Raw genomic sequence first — 16,219 nt, 5'->3', positions numbered from 1 at the left:
TCGAAAAATTGCCAAAAATAATTAAGCAAATTTGAGCAAACTTTTTATCTTGTTTCTGGAATAGAGTTTTCATATTTTATTGCGGTAATAACAATTTTTAAACACTTGCTACTTTCAGTTTTAAAAACTTTGTCTGTTTCATTTTTTTGAGCAAATTTTCCAGCATAAATATTTAAGTTATTTTTTGTCTTTAAAACATTTAAAATTGTCGTTTATTATTAACATAAGAAAAAAAATCAACGTGAAACCTCTGTTCATTTATCAACAAAAAAATATTATATAAACCTCTAAAAAACCGAAAAATTAACAATTCATACGAAGAGTATGAATTTTTTTTTTTGCAAAAATTGCAAAAAAATGTCGCAAACTTGCGCAAAGTTTTTTGTTCCTGAATGTAGAGAGTTGATATTTTCTTGTGGTATATAACACTAAACTATTAAAAACTACTTTCACCTTTAAAATCCTTATCTTCTTTTGGAGTAAGGTAAAAAAATGTGAAATTTTTATTATTTTTAAATTTTGAACGAATAATTTTAACATTATAAAGGTGCCTGAATAGTACTATTGGGTAAATTTTCTGGGCTAGGAATTTTTAATTTTTTTCTATTAATTTTGAATAAAAAGATGTACTTTCAAACAATCTACAGTCTCCAATATAGCCATTTTGCCTTTATAATTAAGAAAGTTGCCGGAATTATTTGTTTTTTTTATATTTCAATGTGTTTTTCATCAATTGCTCCAAGGCAATGAAGAAATTGCCAACCGTCATAAAATTTCTTGTTTTCGATTTTCCATTGCTCTTCATTTTCAGGTAACTATAAAACATATTCGAATTTTTTAATTTAATAAATATAAATACATACATACATATATTGCTTTAATGCATTTAAAACTTTCTTTAATTTTTCAGAACATATGTACATAGATAATTGCTTTGCAAGCTTCTTTTATAATTTTAGCAATACAAGATTTTGCAGTTAAAAATATGTATAGCTACATCCACTTGCCAAAAAAACGGAGGGTTAGTGCTAGGCGTTCTTTTACAGATATTTGTATAGACCTTTTAAATATGGGCGAAATCAATTTTTCTAAATTTGCAAATGCTTTCCTGTCTAATCTTGTATATGAAATAAATTGACTTTCTGAAAGCTCATTTAATAAGAGAATTTGTCCAAAAGTATCTATCGCTTTTTTAAATAAAGTAGATTTTTTCCGATTTTGGACCGTTTTGACTTTAGAATTTAGTAGTGAAGCCGCCACCAAAATAAGGACTGCAGCTCAATCATTCTAATCATAATCAGACATCTCTTCACAACTAAAAAAAAAATAAATTGAAGTGTTAATTTTATTGAAATTGTTGAATTTTAAGTTGAAAATCCAAAATCTGTTTGAAATAAAATTCTTTTTTAACTTTTTAAATAAACAATTATGTTATACTTTAAATTTAATAAAAAATCAAACAATTTCCAAACTGAACACGTTCTACGTTTATTACAAACTCAATATGTATGTAAAATGGAAGACGAAAAATTTGCAAAAATGGCGCGAAAACATGCAGTGCGCGCAAAAAATCGCTGAATTTTTTCTTCAAACTGATTTTGTGTGACAAACCATTTAAAATACATATATTTGACGACCTAGCATATTCTTATTTGTCAAACAGCAATGTATTTTCCGTATCTCGTGTTTGTAGCAAACACCTTTTTGTATGAAGTGCTACCAGAAACTTGAAGTAAATGTTCTCGTACACGCTTTTGCCAGATTTGACGATTTTTAGTGTAGACTAACGACCGTCGCTGTCATCCCTACAATTGCGGCGGTCATAAAATTTCCTCGGCTCAGTAATCTCTACCACAGTGCAACACTGTAGATAGAAAAAAAGTGCTACCAAGTTATATAAAGAACGCTTAACTATTGTGAATAGTATTTATATCAAAAGAAGAGGAAGCATTGTTGTAAAATTCTTTCAATTGGAAAAAACATTTTTTGTTTGTACGAAATTAAGCTAAAGTATTTTAATTTTTTACTAATAATTATGGCGAAAAATTAATTTAAGTAACGAAAATGTGATAAATAAATAAAGTTAAATGTAGAATTCATTAAAGCAATATGGAAGATAATTGTGTAAAGTAATTAAAAACTTGTTGAAATATTACAATAAAAAAGAAGAAAAAAGTCATAAAAACTTCTACTACAAATGTACAAGACCGCACCCCCGTTACATTGAATTACCCCCTCTCCTATATCCATAAGTTACAAGGTATATGTACAAGAAAACCTGAAAACCAGTGGCGTGTAAAGTACGTTTTACCTGTGGTTTTACCCAAAAAACCGCTTGTATGTGTGTGTGTTAATGTGTTTTTTCTACACAGCAGTGTGCGTGAAAGAATTTTCCTCATTTACATAGACTTTTTGTTTGTTTTCTATTCAACTTTTACAATTACAACAATTGCAAGTGTAGAAAATTGAAAAAGAAAATACAATCACATCAAAAACAAAGATAAAAACTGAAAAGAAAATTGTAACAGGTGCCAAAGTGGGCGTGTTTGGCAAAAAAAAAAAAAACAAAAGAAAACTACTAACGCCCATTTGTAAGGAAGTTAACAAGCCATGGAAAATGAATCGGTTAAATCTGAACAAAGTGGTCGTTCTAGACGCTCAAGAAATCATAATAATAATGGTGGAGGAGGTGGTGGTGGTTCCATAAACAATGGCTATCACCGGGATCGCACTCGTCACTCACATCGCAGCAACTCTCATTCTAAATCGAAAAATAGCCGCAATAGCGATTTAAATCCTTACCAGACGACAGTCAATATGACTGGTGATGAGGGACGTGAGGGTCAAGAGATTATCGAGGTACAAATACTGCCACAAGATGACAATTGGGGTGAAAATACCACTGCCGTTACCGGAAACACCTCAGAGCAAAGTATTTCTATGGAGGACATCAATAATGCCTGGCACCGTGAAATGTCCGAAACTGGTTTGGGCTTCAAGTGTCGACGTTACTTGGAATCTATATTTTCATTTTTACTTGGTTTCTGTGCATTTTTTTCGCCTGTAGCCATGGTCGTAATGCCACATATGGGATTTTTTCCCTCAGCCTTTGATCACCCCGAGTTGACACAGACCGTAAGAACTCAATTGTTGGCCTGTGGTAGTGAGTGTAAAGGATTATTGGTGTCCATGGCTGTTCGCCTGCTCCTTTTGGCCATTGGATTATGGGCTCTATTCATGCGTCATTCCGCTGCCACAATGCCAAGAATATTTCTATATCGTGCAGTGGTTTTATTACTGGTCACATTGTCAACATTCGCATACTGGCTGTTTTATATAGTGCAGGTAAGTTTAGCTATGGTCATTTGGAAGGGTGAATAGATAGATAGATAGATAGATAGATAGATAGATAGATAGATAGATAGATAGATAGATAGATAGATAGATAGATAGATAGATAGATAGATAGATAGATAGATAGATAGATAGATAGATAGATAGATAGATAGATAGATAGATAGATAGATAGATAGATAGATAGATAGATAGATAGATAGATAGATAGATAGATAGATAGATAGATAGATAGATAGATAGATAGATAGATAGATAGATAGATAGATAGATAGATAGATAGATAGATAGATAGATAGATAGATAGATAGATAGATAGATAGATAGATAGATAGATAGATAGATAGATAGATAGATAGATAGATAGATAGATAGATAGATAGATAGATAGATAGATAGATAGATAGATAGATAGATAGATAGATAGATAGATAGATAGATAGATAGATAGATAGATAGATAGATAGATAGATAGATAGATAGATAGATAGATAGATAGATAGATAGATAGATAGATAGATAGATAGATAGATAGATAGATAGATAGATAGATAGATAGATAGATAGATAGATAGATAGATAGATAGATAGATAGATAGATAGATAGATAAGATAGATAGATAGATAGATAGATAATAGATAGATAGATAGATAGATAGATAGATAGATAGATAGATAGATAGATAGATAGATAGATAGATAGATAGATAGATAGATACATACATAGATAGATAGATAGATAGATAGATAGATAGATAGATAAAGTCTATAATACTTTTTTATGGGGAAGTTATTTATTCTATATTTGTTAAAAAAACAACTCTACTTTCAGGTCACAAATGGCGCAAAAATTGTCGTTGAGACAGGAGGTGAAGCAGTCGATTACAAATCCTTAGTGGCCTATGCAACAAATCTAGTGGACACACTACTCTTCATACACTACATAGCTGTTGTTTTACTGGAATTACGCCACAATCAGCCTATGTATTATGTGAAAATTATACGCTCCCCCGATGGAATATCACGATCATATACACTAGGTCAGCTTAGTATTCAGAGGGCCGCTGTATGGGTTCTTCAACGTTATTATGTTGACTTTCCCATTTACAATCCCTATTTGGAAAGAATACCCATATCAAAATCACAAAGAAATAAAATAACAACTAGTTTTAAATATTACGAAGTTGATGGTGTCAATAACTCACAGCAACAGAGCCAAAGTCGAGCAGTACTGGCAGCAAATGCCAGACGCCGTGATTCTTCACACAATGAACGTTTCTATGAAGAACACGAATATGAACGTAGAGTAAAGAAACGCCGAGCACGCTTGATAACAGCGGCTGAAGAAGCCTTTACGCACATTAAACGTATACACAATGAACCAGCGCCAGCAGTGCCACTAGATCCTAATGAAGCCGCCCAAGCAGTGTTTCCCTCAATGGCACGAGCCTTACAGAAATACTTAAGGGTGACTAGGCAACAGCCTAGGCATACATTCGAAAGTATACTTAAGCATTTGGCTCATTGTCTTAAACACGACTTGTCACCTCGAGCATTTTTGGAGCCATACCTTACGGAATCGCCAGTTTTACAGAGTGAAAAAGAGCGTAGATGGGTACAGTCTTGGTCACTTATATGCGATGAATTAGTTTCACGACCAATTGCGGGTGATATTACATTTCAACTCATACAAAATGATGTATCACTTATGGTCTCAATACACAAGCTGCCACATTTCAATGTAGCGGAGGAGGTAGTCGATCCAAAAAGTAATAAATTTGTATTGAAACTTAACTCGGAAACATCGGTATGACAACAGCAAACACAGACACCAACTGTAACACCAACGCACAGTAATGTTACACAATCTTCTTATTTGCATGTTTTTGTATAGGATTCACGTAACAAGTGTGTCCCAAACGAAATACATATTGCCAAACATTTGAGGTCAGTGTTATTTTATGGTATTTGTATTTTTTTTTTCTTTTTATTTTATTATTAATATTTTACACAAAATAAGAGAAATATGCTCAAATCGTAAAACTAAACAGAAACCAAACCCAGTGTACTTAAAAAATAACTCATTAATCCTTTTAAACATAATCATTTTTCTTAAAAAAAAAAATAATAATATAAAAACCTAGCATACAATAATACTCATTTAATTCCTTATAAAAGTACATATCAACAGAAATTACGTAGAAAATTAATCATTTCTTTTAAGAAGAAAAAAAAACGAATTCGATTTCCTATTATTACCAAGTATTTTACAATTTTTACTTTTTAAATGGCTGGACCTTTATTTTTAACTTTCTTTTATTAAGGAAATCTTTATTTCAGCTGTATTCTTTAAATTAAAAATTCATTATTATTAATTAATTTATTTTTTGGTTTTTAGAAAATGTTTTTATAAGAATCTCAATCTGATATTATTTTATATACGATAAAAGTTATAGCGAATAGTTTAAATACAATGTTTAATTTTCGAATATTTTATTTTCAAAAAGATTTTTAGATTTGTTGATACATCCTTGTCTAAAAAATTTAATTCTAATTTTTGAAATTTGGGTGATATCCAGACAGAAATACTTGTTTCAAAATGACATGCTTACTTTTAAATTTGATTTTCGAAAGGGGCTGTATGTTATAGTCTTTAAGCAAAGCTTATTTACTTCGAAATCCTCGGTATCTCTTTTCATCACTTTGACTTAGGAAGTGAGGGCCACTATCATGGTTTCGTAGTAAGGTTTCCTCATAGTGAAATATAAAAATATATGTATTACATGTAGTCTTCGAATTCCTTGGTGTCTCTCCTTTGATCTACTGATTATGTGTAAAATCTTTAAAGCTGTTGATGATAATATAATTTTAAGATTAATGTTGTACACTGTCTTTACAAAGAGATCAGGTTACTGAGGATACCAGCACTCAGGTAATGAAGTAAAATTATGTTGGAAACTGGAAACAGGTTGTGGGTGGAAGATAGAGAATGTATTGTTTATATATACATTCAGCGAGGTAATGACATAGAATCATGTTGAAATCTGCAAAAAAGGTTGTGGCTGGGAGGATAGAGATTGTAGTGTTTATTGACATTCTGCATGGTTTCAATTCCGCAAACGAATATTGCGATTATAGAACGAATCTCATCTGTAATGCGCTGTGCGATCCAATAGCCAACCGACTCAGAGAAAAGACATAGATTTTGTTGCTTCCAGTACTGAATTATGGAATAGACGAGACATAGGGATATCTTATCTGAACTACTGCATTCTGTTGACGAAATATATCCTTTTTTCACAGCGTAACCGGTAACTATTACTAGCAAAGTTATTAGCAACGCTTTTTATCACCTGGACGATGGTAGTAATTTTAATTCGTAGTGTTGTGATCGAATACAAATTCCGACCGTGTTCCATTCAAAATTTTAAGGGCCACATTTGACTGCCTATTTACCTCCTCAGCTCATACAACTGCAATCACTCACAAATTGCGAAGTAGAAACAAGTTCCTCAAAGCGCTAGCCGGCAGCATTTCGGGTATGGATAAAGTTACCTTGTTAGCTAACTTATTAAGCTGCTCCAGTATGGTCACCTTCATTCACTGATGCATAGTGTAGAAACATTCAAAACTGCTAAAATGCCTCCCTAAGAACTATAACGGGCTGTTTACAAATTACCTCGGAACATCATCTACACGAGTTCCTCGCAGTCAAGGAACATAAAGTCATGTTGACAGTTCCTCCTGGGATGTCACCGGAAGAGTCATCTCAACTTTAACATCACACAGTTGTGTGCTTTCCTGCGAAATGATAGGTAAGACTTTCGTAATACGCAGTTATGTGCAAGATCCAATAGATCAGTCCTCGTATACAATCATGAAGATGCTATCAATTCCGTAGTGGCAGGATACCGCATGAATGTCGTACTCGGAGGTCGTCCAACGCCCGATACAGAAGAAAAGCTGCCGCGGAAAGCACGAGTAGTTCTGGCACAACTAAGATCGGGATGGAGCAGCAGCGTTAATGCCTACTGGTCACGCATAGACCGTGTCATCCCCAATGATACCCACCACATATTCAAATGCTTAGCCAACCCTACTTACCTTTTCCAATGGATTTATGGAAACATCGAGTTCAAGTAGCACAATTTTTAGGCTTGAATATTGACTTGGAACTGCCAACTATAATTTTAGATGTTTCTACAACCACCTGGACTGCAGAGGTATGTTAAAAAGGACATATAAGATATGCTGGATCCGTTTTATCGATCCTTGTATACGCCAGCTTTACGAGGATCGATGCTATCAATTCTGAGGTCACATGATAAAGTATCAATGTCGTACTTTGAGGTCGTTCACCGCTCATAGTAGACACAAAAGAAAACCTGCCGCACAAAACATGAGTAGTTATGCTACATCTAAGATCGGGATGTAGCAACAGACTTAAAACCTATTGGTCACGCATAAACTGTGATGTCCCCAAAGGATGACCAGCTTGTGGTAGGGTCCCCATAATACCCAACACGTATTCAATTGCTTCAATCAATTGTACTTCATTTTGTCCAATAGATTTATGGACAGATCCAGTTAAAGTAGCACAATTGTTAGGCTTAGACATTGATGTGCTTAGTTTTTCTGTTACAACAACAATAATTGGCTTTTTTTTGAGCCAATTGATATGATTTTCAGAAGGCATAGAAAAATTTACAACTAGATGAGACTTTGCGCTTTTATAACGTCTCTAATGGGACGAAAATCGGTGTTAAGTCTAAGATATCTTGAAAACCTGGAAGTCTAAGATATCTTGAAAACCTGAATTCAACATGTTTGCTTTTTGTAGTTGTATGACTAGCATGTTGAAGTCAAGAAGAATAGTGAACATTGAAAGGACCAGCAGCAACGTTTTCAAACTTTACATAATCTTCAAAGTGTAAAGGGCAGGAGCCCAAATGTTTTATAAGTAGTATGTTTACTTTTTCACGTTTGAACTTCTATAAATAAATCGCAATGTTAGCGATAGTTTTGCACTTCAAAAGTTTCTTGAGTTTCCATGGAAAAAAAAACCGAAACATTTTCTCTGAAACCTTTAATACAAGTAAAGCATCGGGGTTATCTTACGGATATATGTTTTAAAACAGTTTCCCACGATTTTATTTAAAGTATTCGATAATTAAATTGTATTTAATTAAAATGATTTAAGCTTACTTTTATCACTAGTCTAAATTAGAAAACTATGTATTATTTTCATTCCCTCCAAAACCTTAATCTCATACACATACATACATATTTAGAAAATTAACTAATCCATGACATTTTCATAGAAATTTTTCAAATATATTTGACAGAAACTGTCAGAAAAGAAAGATTTTCAATATGAAATTACGAAAATTTTATTATATCAATTCTTACAATTATAAATAAACTAATTTAAATTGCCATTTTATAAACACACAAAAAAATGCCCTAAATATAACTTAAGATTCCTTAATACACAATAATCTTGAAAAATAAATAAAACAAAATATCCTAACAAATACTAGACAAAACTAATTTACCTATAAATAGCATATTTATTTACATTAAAAAAAAAACAAGCTACTCTAACAAAATGCCTCTTAAGTCTTTTAACAAAATGCTCTTCATCTAAACATTAAGCCTAAATGAAACTTAACAGCAACAAACTAACCTGTATAAACTACTAAATCAGGTATGTTCTGTATGTACTTAAATCAAAATGAAATTTTTTTAACAAAATTAAACAACAAAAAGTTTTAAAACTTTTTTTTAATAATATTGAATTAATGTTTGCAACAAAAAAATATAAAATAAAACAGAACAATGCCAAATTAGAAACTCAAATTTTGTTAACAATAAGACAAATAACGTTGGAGACTGTATAAATATTTTCTTTTTAATTTTTATTTTAATTTTAAACAAAAAAAATTGTATTTGAAAAACAGATACATATTTTAATAAAATAAATAAATTATAAACATTTTATAACTGCCCGATTTTATACACAATACTTATAAGTAAATAATATATTAAAATATTAAAGTATTGCATTTAATGCTTATTAACTTATTCATAATACATACATTTTATTTAATTAACAGTAATATTTAAATTATTTGTTTCTTCTTTTAATTTACTAACCTAATTTTTTTAGCTGTTTAAATGAAAAAAAAAAAAATATATGTTTTATGAATAAGATTTTAAGTAGTTTTAATAAAATTATACACAAAAACACCTTCTTTTGTACATTATAAGTATTTTAATTATTAAAGCTAATTGTATCGTATCTTAATTCAAACACTTGAAATGCATTTAACTTGATAATATTTTTAGCTAATTTTAATCTTATAATTTTTACTGATATTATTTTCATTTATTTTAAATTTTATAATTTTAATTAATTCTATATTAAATAAGCAATTTTAATAGCTTTTAATTGATCAAAAGTAATTTTAATTGTGAAATATTTATGAAACAATATAAAGTTATTAATATATTACAGATTCTAATAAATTTATAATAAATAAGTATTTAAGATAAATTTTATAAGAAAAGAAATTACTACCAACCACATACAATATGCATATTTATATATAAAAATTATTGCAAAATTATATAAAGAAATTTTGAATAAATGCAAAAAAAAATAAGTACTTTTTTACATAACTAAAAAAGTGTGTTGATTATTTTATTTCTCCTTTAAGGACACTGTTGCCACTGTTGACTTTTTAACCGACAAATCTGAGGTTTTTGAAAAGTCGAGTCTGTAATCTAATTTATAGTCTAGTCTATAGTCTGATTTATAATCTAGCCTATAATCTAGTCTATAGTCTAGTCTATAGTCTAGTATATAGTCTAGACTATAGTCTACTCTATAGAATAGTATATATTATAGTCTATAGTACAGTCTAAAGTCTAATATATAAACTTTCTTGTAGTTTTTCCTATATTCTAGTCTAAAGTCTAGTCTATAGTCCCATATATAGTCTATCATATAGTCTAATATATGGTCTAGTCTAGCTTATGGTCTAGTCTATAGTCTAGCCTATAGTCTAGTCTAGCGTATAATCTAGCCTATAGTCTAATCCATAGTCTGGTCTATAGTCTACAGTCTAGTCTATAGTTTACAGTCTAGTCTATAGTCTACAGTCTAGTCTATAGTCTTGTATATATTCATGCCTATGGTCTAGTCTGTAGTCTAATGTATAGTTCAATGTGTTGTCCAGTCTATAGTTTAGTTTATAGTCTAGTCTATAGTCTAGTCCATATTGAAGTCTATAGTCCAGTCTATAGTCTTGTCTAATATAGTCTCTCCTATAGTTTTTTCTATAATCTAGTCTAAAGTCTCGTCTATAGTCTACTCTACAGTCTAAAGCTCTTTTTGTTATGATGAATTTGTTACAAATGATTAAAAGGCCTAAAAAGTTATTCTCAACTTAGCGATTAGACTCAGGACAATAAGTGCGTGACCTAGGACTCTACCATACTCAACTGTCTAGCAACCAGGACAGCATTGATTACTGAACCCCAAACCTTCTTTTTATTGAAGTTTTTCCGCGCTAATACGATCCAAATGAGATGAAATCAATACTTTGTGATTTACACTGACACAACTTCAAAAAGAAATGGAAAAATGCACGTAGGATTTGCGCTTGTTTCATTCCAACTCTGACCAGATAGGTTGAGCCCACAGCTACGGAATACGTTTTTATTGGAATGGTAACTTTTGTATATAGAATATACGAAAGATATGAGTGAAGATGTACAATTAGGAGAGGGAAGAGAACGTTACTCACACTTCTTGTTTACAAGGTCCGGTTCTGTAAAAACACAGATTTAAATATGCTAGTCTACCGTTTTCTGATACGATTTAAAGGGTTCGTCTTTATTCGTGCGACAAAACTGGTGTGGAAGTGTAAAGTGCAGTAAGAAGTGATTGTGTCTCTTTACAGGTATGGTAAAGGAGTCAAGTTCTGCGACGAAAGAGTAAGCGGCTAGCGATCTAGCGATAGAGAGAGATATGCGAGAGAGAGATAGAGAGAGAGAGATTAGATAGAGAGAGAGATAGGAGAGAGAGAGAGTAGAGAGTGAGATAGATAGCGAGCGAGCGAGCGATCTAGCGACCGTAGCGAGCATCTAGCTTCTAGCTGATCTATCTATCTATCTATCTATCTATCTATCTATCTATATCTATCTATATATCTTTCTATCTATCTATTTATCTATCTATTTCGATATCTTTAATAGTTTTTAAGATATCTTTTTTTTAAATAAATGTTTCGGAACCACTGTTGCAACGACTAAAAGGTGTAAGAGATGTTTTAAACTTGCCAATGAAAAAACAACAACTGTAATATTATTTTATTTATTTTATTTTTATTTGGTTATAAATTACAAAAAATACCACTAGTATATGAAAATTCTACGTTTTCAATAAGCTAACACAATTAACACAACTGTCACTTTTTCCATACAAAGGTTTCAATTCCCAAGCATCAAAAGTTTGCCTTTATAATTATACAAATCAATAATTCTAGTTTTCGACTTCGAATTTTTGAAATGTTTCGATCGGAATGGTTTTTTCTTGTGACAGGTGTAGAATAGTGTAGTAATAAAAGTATGTATGTTGGTTTATTTTAGTATTGTATTAACATTAGTATATTTGTCAATAAATTAAAATGTAATTTAATTTTTACATAGATTGGATAGGAAATAAATATGTTATAGCAGATATAAATACCAATTTTTAATATTAATAAAATATATGTATATAAAATTGTGCATTGGAATAGATTTTTTTTTGTCAAATGCATTTCCTGGAAATGAAGGGTTACTCTGTAACACGAGTCGAAAACAAAAACATATATTATTTCTAAACAAACTATAGAGTAAGCCCTCTGCTAAGTTTAAAATACCAAATTTGGATTACTATAAATATAGCAAAATGTATATTTATTTTTTAAAAAAGCTTGTAAAAATAATGCGCATAAATATAAAATGCGAAGACGTAAAACGCTCGAAAAAGTATACAGTTCAAACATACATTATAGGATAACACATTTAGGAATGTGTGTTATATACACATGCATGCAACAAAGTTTATAAAATACATCTTATAATCTGTCTATTTTAAAAAAAAATATATAAAAGATACTAACACACACATTATTACATATATACTTAAATGACTAAATTCAAAATATTTGTATATTCAATCTGTTTTTGGTTTTAAATCGTTAACAGCAGGCTGTAGGAATTCTTCAACTATGGCATTAACCATACGATCTAGAGTTTCTCTTAATCCCTGCCAATCTCTTTCCTCTGGCTTAGCACATAATTCAGCATAATATTTAATCTTTGGTTCAGTGCCGCTGGTGCGCAAAGTAATCACTAGACCATTTTCGAATGTAAATGTTATCATTTGTGTACTTGAGCTAACAGGTAGACGAGCTTTACCATCTGCTTGCGAGGTATCAACACCTGTTGTCAAATCTCTTACATATTTAATGGCAAACTCCCCGTTAAGTATGGACTGAGGATATGTGGCCGGTTTACCATCTTGGAAATTGCGCAAACGTTCAAAAATACGCTTAATTACAGGAGCTTTGTCGCAAAATAGATACGAACAATTTGTGCAATGATAACCGTATTTTTCGTAAATCTCATTTAATTTCTGTATCAAGGAAATGCCTTGAGTTTCTTTAATATAACAAGCCATGGTGGCTAGATGAGTGGCTGCACTAACGCCATCTTTATCGAGTACTGCTGTAGAAAACATAAAACCAATAGCTTCTTCAAAGGCAAAGAGAACTTGTTTGCCTTCATTCATTAACTCTATGCCACGGTTGGCCATCCATTTGAAACCCGTTAGAGTTTCAACAAAATTATAACCATCCACGTTGCCCATGGAACGTAAAATCTTGGAACTTACTGTGCTAGCTAAGAGGTAACATTCCGATAGTTTAACATCGGGATGTAGAGTTTTATAGTTCTCTACACACCACCAGCCTAAAAGAGCTCCCAGTTCATTGCCGTTGAAGACCTAGAAATATAAGAAGTTATAAAGTAAAGTTAATCATACAATCAAAGTTGACAAGTCAACTCCAGACAAACTAGACCAAACAACTCTATACAGTCTTTATTACTCAACTTTGTACAGAGTCGAGCAGTCTCTAAACATAGACCAATCAACTCTATACAGTGTGGATCAGTCAACTCTACATAGTGTAGATCAACCTGCTCTATACAATTCAGTTAAACTGGACCACTCTATACAGAGTCGACCGATCCGGCCGATCTATACAATGTCGATCAGTCAACTCCATACAGTGTCGATCAGTTAATTTTATAAAAAGTCGATCAGTCTCCTCTAGATAGAGATTTATAGAGGCAAAGTCAACAGAATCTACTCTATACAGAATCGACCGATCAACTCTATACAGAAACGACCAGTCAATTCTATACATAATCGACTTGTCAACTCAATACAAAGTCGACCAGTCAACTCTATACAGAATCGATTAGTTTTTGGTAAATCAATTTGAAAAATCAAGATTAATTCTTCCACTTACCTTCCACTGTCCAGTTTTAGGATCCTTTTCGGCACATGCCAAACGATCAGCATCTGGATCATTGGCCAAAATAGTTGTTTACACCGGCGGCTTCAGCTCTTTTTATAGACAATTCCAATGAACTTTTGCCCTCTTCAGGATTCGGAAATTTGACTGTGGGAAATTCTGGATCTGCTTCCTTCTGCTCCTCAACGGGTAAAAGTTCTGGTAAATTGGCTTCCTCAAAAGCCTTTTCCACATAGGGCCAACCTACACCATGCATGGCAGTATAAACAAACTTTAATTTGCCCAATGATTTTTGTTTTTCATTTATTTCCAAGAATTTAGCTGGAATATTAGCTTTCAAAGTTTTATAATAGGCGCTATACATTTCTTCATAGGGATCTTGTAAAGAGGAGAATCTTTTAAAATATCTGTATTCCAAGAGGACTCTTTGGGTTCTAAATTATAGAGTATAGATTGTTGTATACCCTTGTCGTGGGGTGTTATAATCTGGGCACCATTGCCCCAGTACACCTTATAGCCATTGTCCTCTTTAGGATTGTGTGAAGCGGTCACCATAACACCGGCTAAGCAGTTCTTCTGCACAATAGCGAAGGGCACAAAGGGTGTAGCCACCATACGAGTATAAAGATAAACTTTAAAACCGTTCTGTATAAATATTGTGGACGATAGTTCGGCAAAACGTTTGCTATTATAACGTCCATCATAGCCAAATACTATGCCACGTTCATATTCTTCAGGTTGGTATTGTGTTTTAACATACTCACACAAACCCTGGGCAGTTTGAACTATGACCAAATCATTCATAGAATCAAAACCAGCACGCATGCAACCGCGTAAGCCAGCCGTACCAAAGGCCAAACGATCCATTAAACGTTTACGCAGTTGTTCCCAGTCCATGGCATCCACCATTTTTTGCACTTCTTTAAGAGTTTTTTCATTACGATCCCATTTTAGCCACAATTGTATCTGCTCATCTAATTTAACATCTCCAGAATAGTTAGCCATTTTATTAATAAATTTTTAATTGCCACTAAGTGTAATTATTTGTAAAAACAAGTTTTTTTTTTCAACACCTTATCTTTTACGGAACAGCTGGCTGATATGATGACTGTTTTGCAGCTCCTATCACTGTTAAAATCAAGGTCGACTAAGCAGACTTTCTTCTTTCGCTTCGGCAATGAAATATTGTATACGAAATTTATATTTTTTCTTTAAAAATAACTTGAAAATTGTTTTGTTTAAGGGGCATTAACCTATTTATTAATTTATGTGTTTGTATGTCTGTATGCTGAGACCCCCTTAGATTCTTTTCTATATCGATTTTTTTGTTTACTTGCAAATGTTTAAATAAAAAGTGCACTTGTCAAATCTCGTCTGATGTTAACAACCCGAACAAAGAAGTACGAATAACAGCGTACGTTAAATTTCAACCACCACTACAAAACTGCTGACGACAAAATTCATATACAAATGATCGCTGAGGGGCTAAGGGGTGATAAACTAGCTATTTTATGTTTTTTACACAATTTGTAACGTAAACATACAATTTAATAGCACTTTAGTATGATTATTAATATTTTTAATAAATTTTGTAGGTAGTATTAATTGGTCACCGAAGTTTGTAGTTAGCAGTAGCAAATGTAATTATTTAGTGTTTGTGTGACAGCTGCCTGCCGGTTTTATAGACCTGAGCCGACAAACATTAATGTCGGCGGCGGCTGGCACTAAAATTTTCGCCGGCAACCATTAGTTAGTTGAACCGTTATGAAGTCTTCTTCAATATTTGTCGTCATTACATTTTACAAATTTAAATTTGTTTTAACCTTCCAATTTCTCTACCTCCCCATAAGCCAACAGATTATTAAAAGTAATTAAGCGATATGGCCACACATCAAATTTGTTGACTCAAACGGTAACTTTTTTGATTGTGTTAGTGAAAAAACTCACATGTATATATGCGGTGTGAGTTTTTTACTGCCGGTCCACACTAGAAAATCCTTTTTGGGAAACTTTTGATTTTGCGTGAGAGAGAAAAAGAAAAACAAAACTTGTTTCGTTTTATTATTCTTCTTATTCAACAACAAATCAATGCAATTAATACGTAGTTTCTGAAACAAAAGAAAAACAAAACTTCGTTTTGGTTTATTATTATTCTTATTCAACAACAAATCAATGCAATTAATACATAGTTCTGAAACAAAAGTTTCTATGTGTGGACATTAAGGGAACTTCAAAAGAGAATTAAGAAAAAGTTTCTTAACAAAGTGGACCAG

At 32.0% G+C, this 16,219-nt stretch overlaps 2 protein-coding genes across 2 annotated transcripts; one reads left to right on the top strand and one right to left on the bottom strand.

Annotated features, from left to right (window-relative positions):
- Nucleotides 1-2,448: 2,448 nt before the first annotated feature.
- On the top strand, nucleotides 2,449-6,489 carry LOC119606042 (vang-like protein 1). The gene is made up of 2 exons (XM_037959409.1): nucleotides 2,449-3,345; nucleotides 4,187-6,489. The coding sequence occupies exons 1-2, from the start codon at nucleotides 2,611-2,613 to the stop codon at nucleotides 5,165-5,167; spliced, it is 1,716 nt and encodes a 571-aa protein (XP_037815337.1). The 5' UTR covers nucleotides 2,449-2,610; the 3' UTR covers nucleotides 5,168-6,489.
- A 5,237-nt stretch (nucleotides 6,490-11,726) lies between these two features.
- LOC119606041 (phosphoglucomutase-2) lies at nucleotides 11,727-15,644 on the bottom strand. Its single transcript, XM_037959408.1, is given in 4 exon segments — nucleotides 11,727-13,411; nucleotides 13,941-14,018; nucleotides 14,020-14,330; nucleotides 14,333-15,644. Coding segments are annotated over 4 exon segments (1,839 nt in total). The 5' UTR covers nucleotides 14,952-15,644; the 3' UTR covers nucleotides 11,727-12,580.
- Nucleotides 15,645-16,219: the final 575 nt, after the last annotated feature.

This window comes from Lucilia sericata, unplaced genomic scaffold, assembly GCF_015586225.1.
Source record: "Lucilia sericata isolate MDLA Ls3-8-SP2 unplaced genomic scaffold, ASM1558622v1 Contig000547F_arrow, whole genome shotgun sequence".
In the NCBI taxonomy this organism is placed as follows: Eukaryota; Metazoa; Arthropoda; class Insecta; order Diptera; family Calliphoridae; genus Lucilia; species Lucilia sericata.
This window is presented reverse-complemented; position numbering and strand designations above follow the sequence as displayed.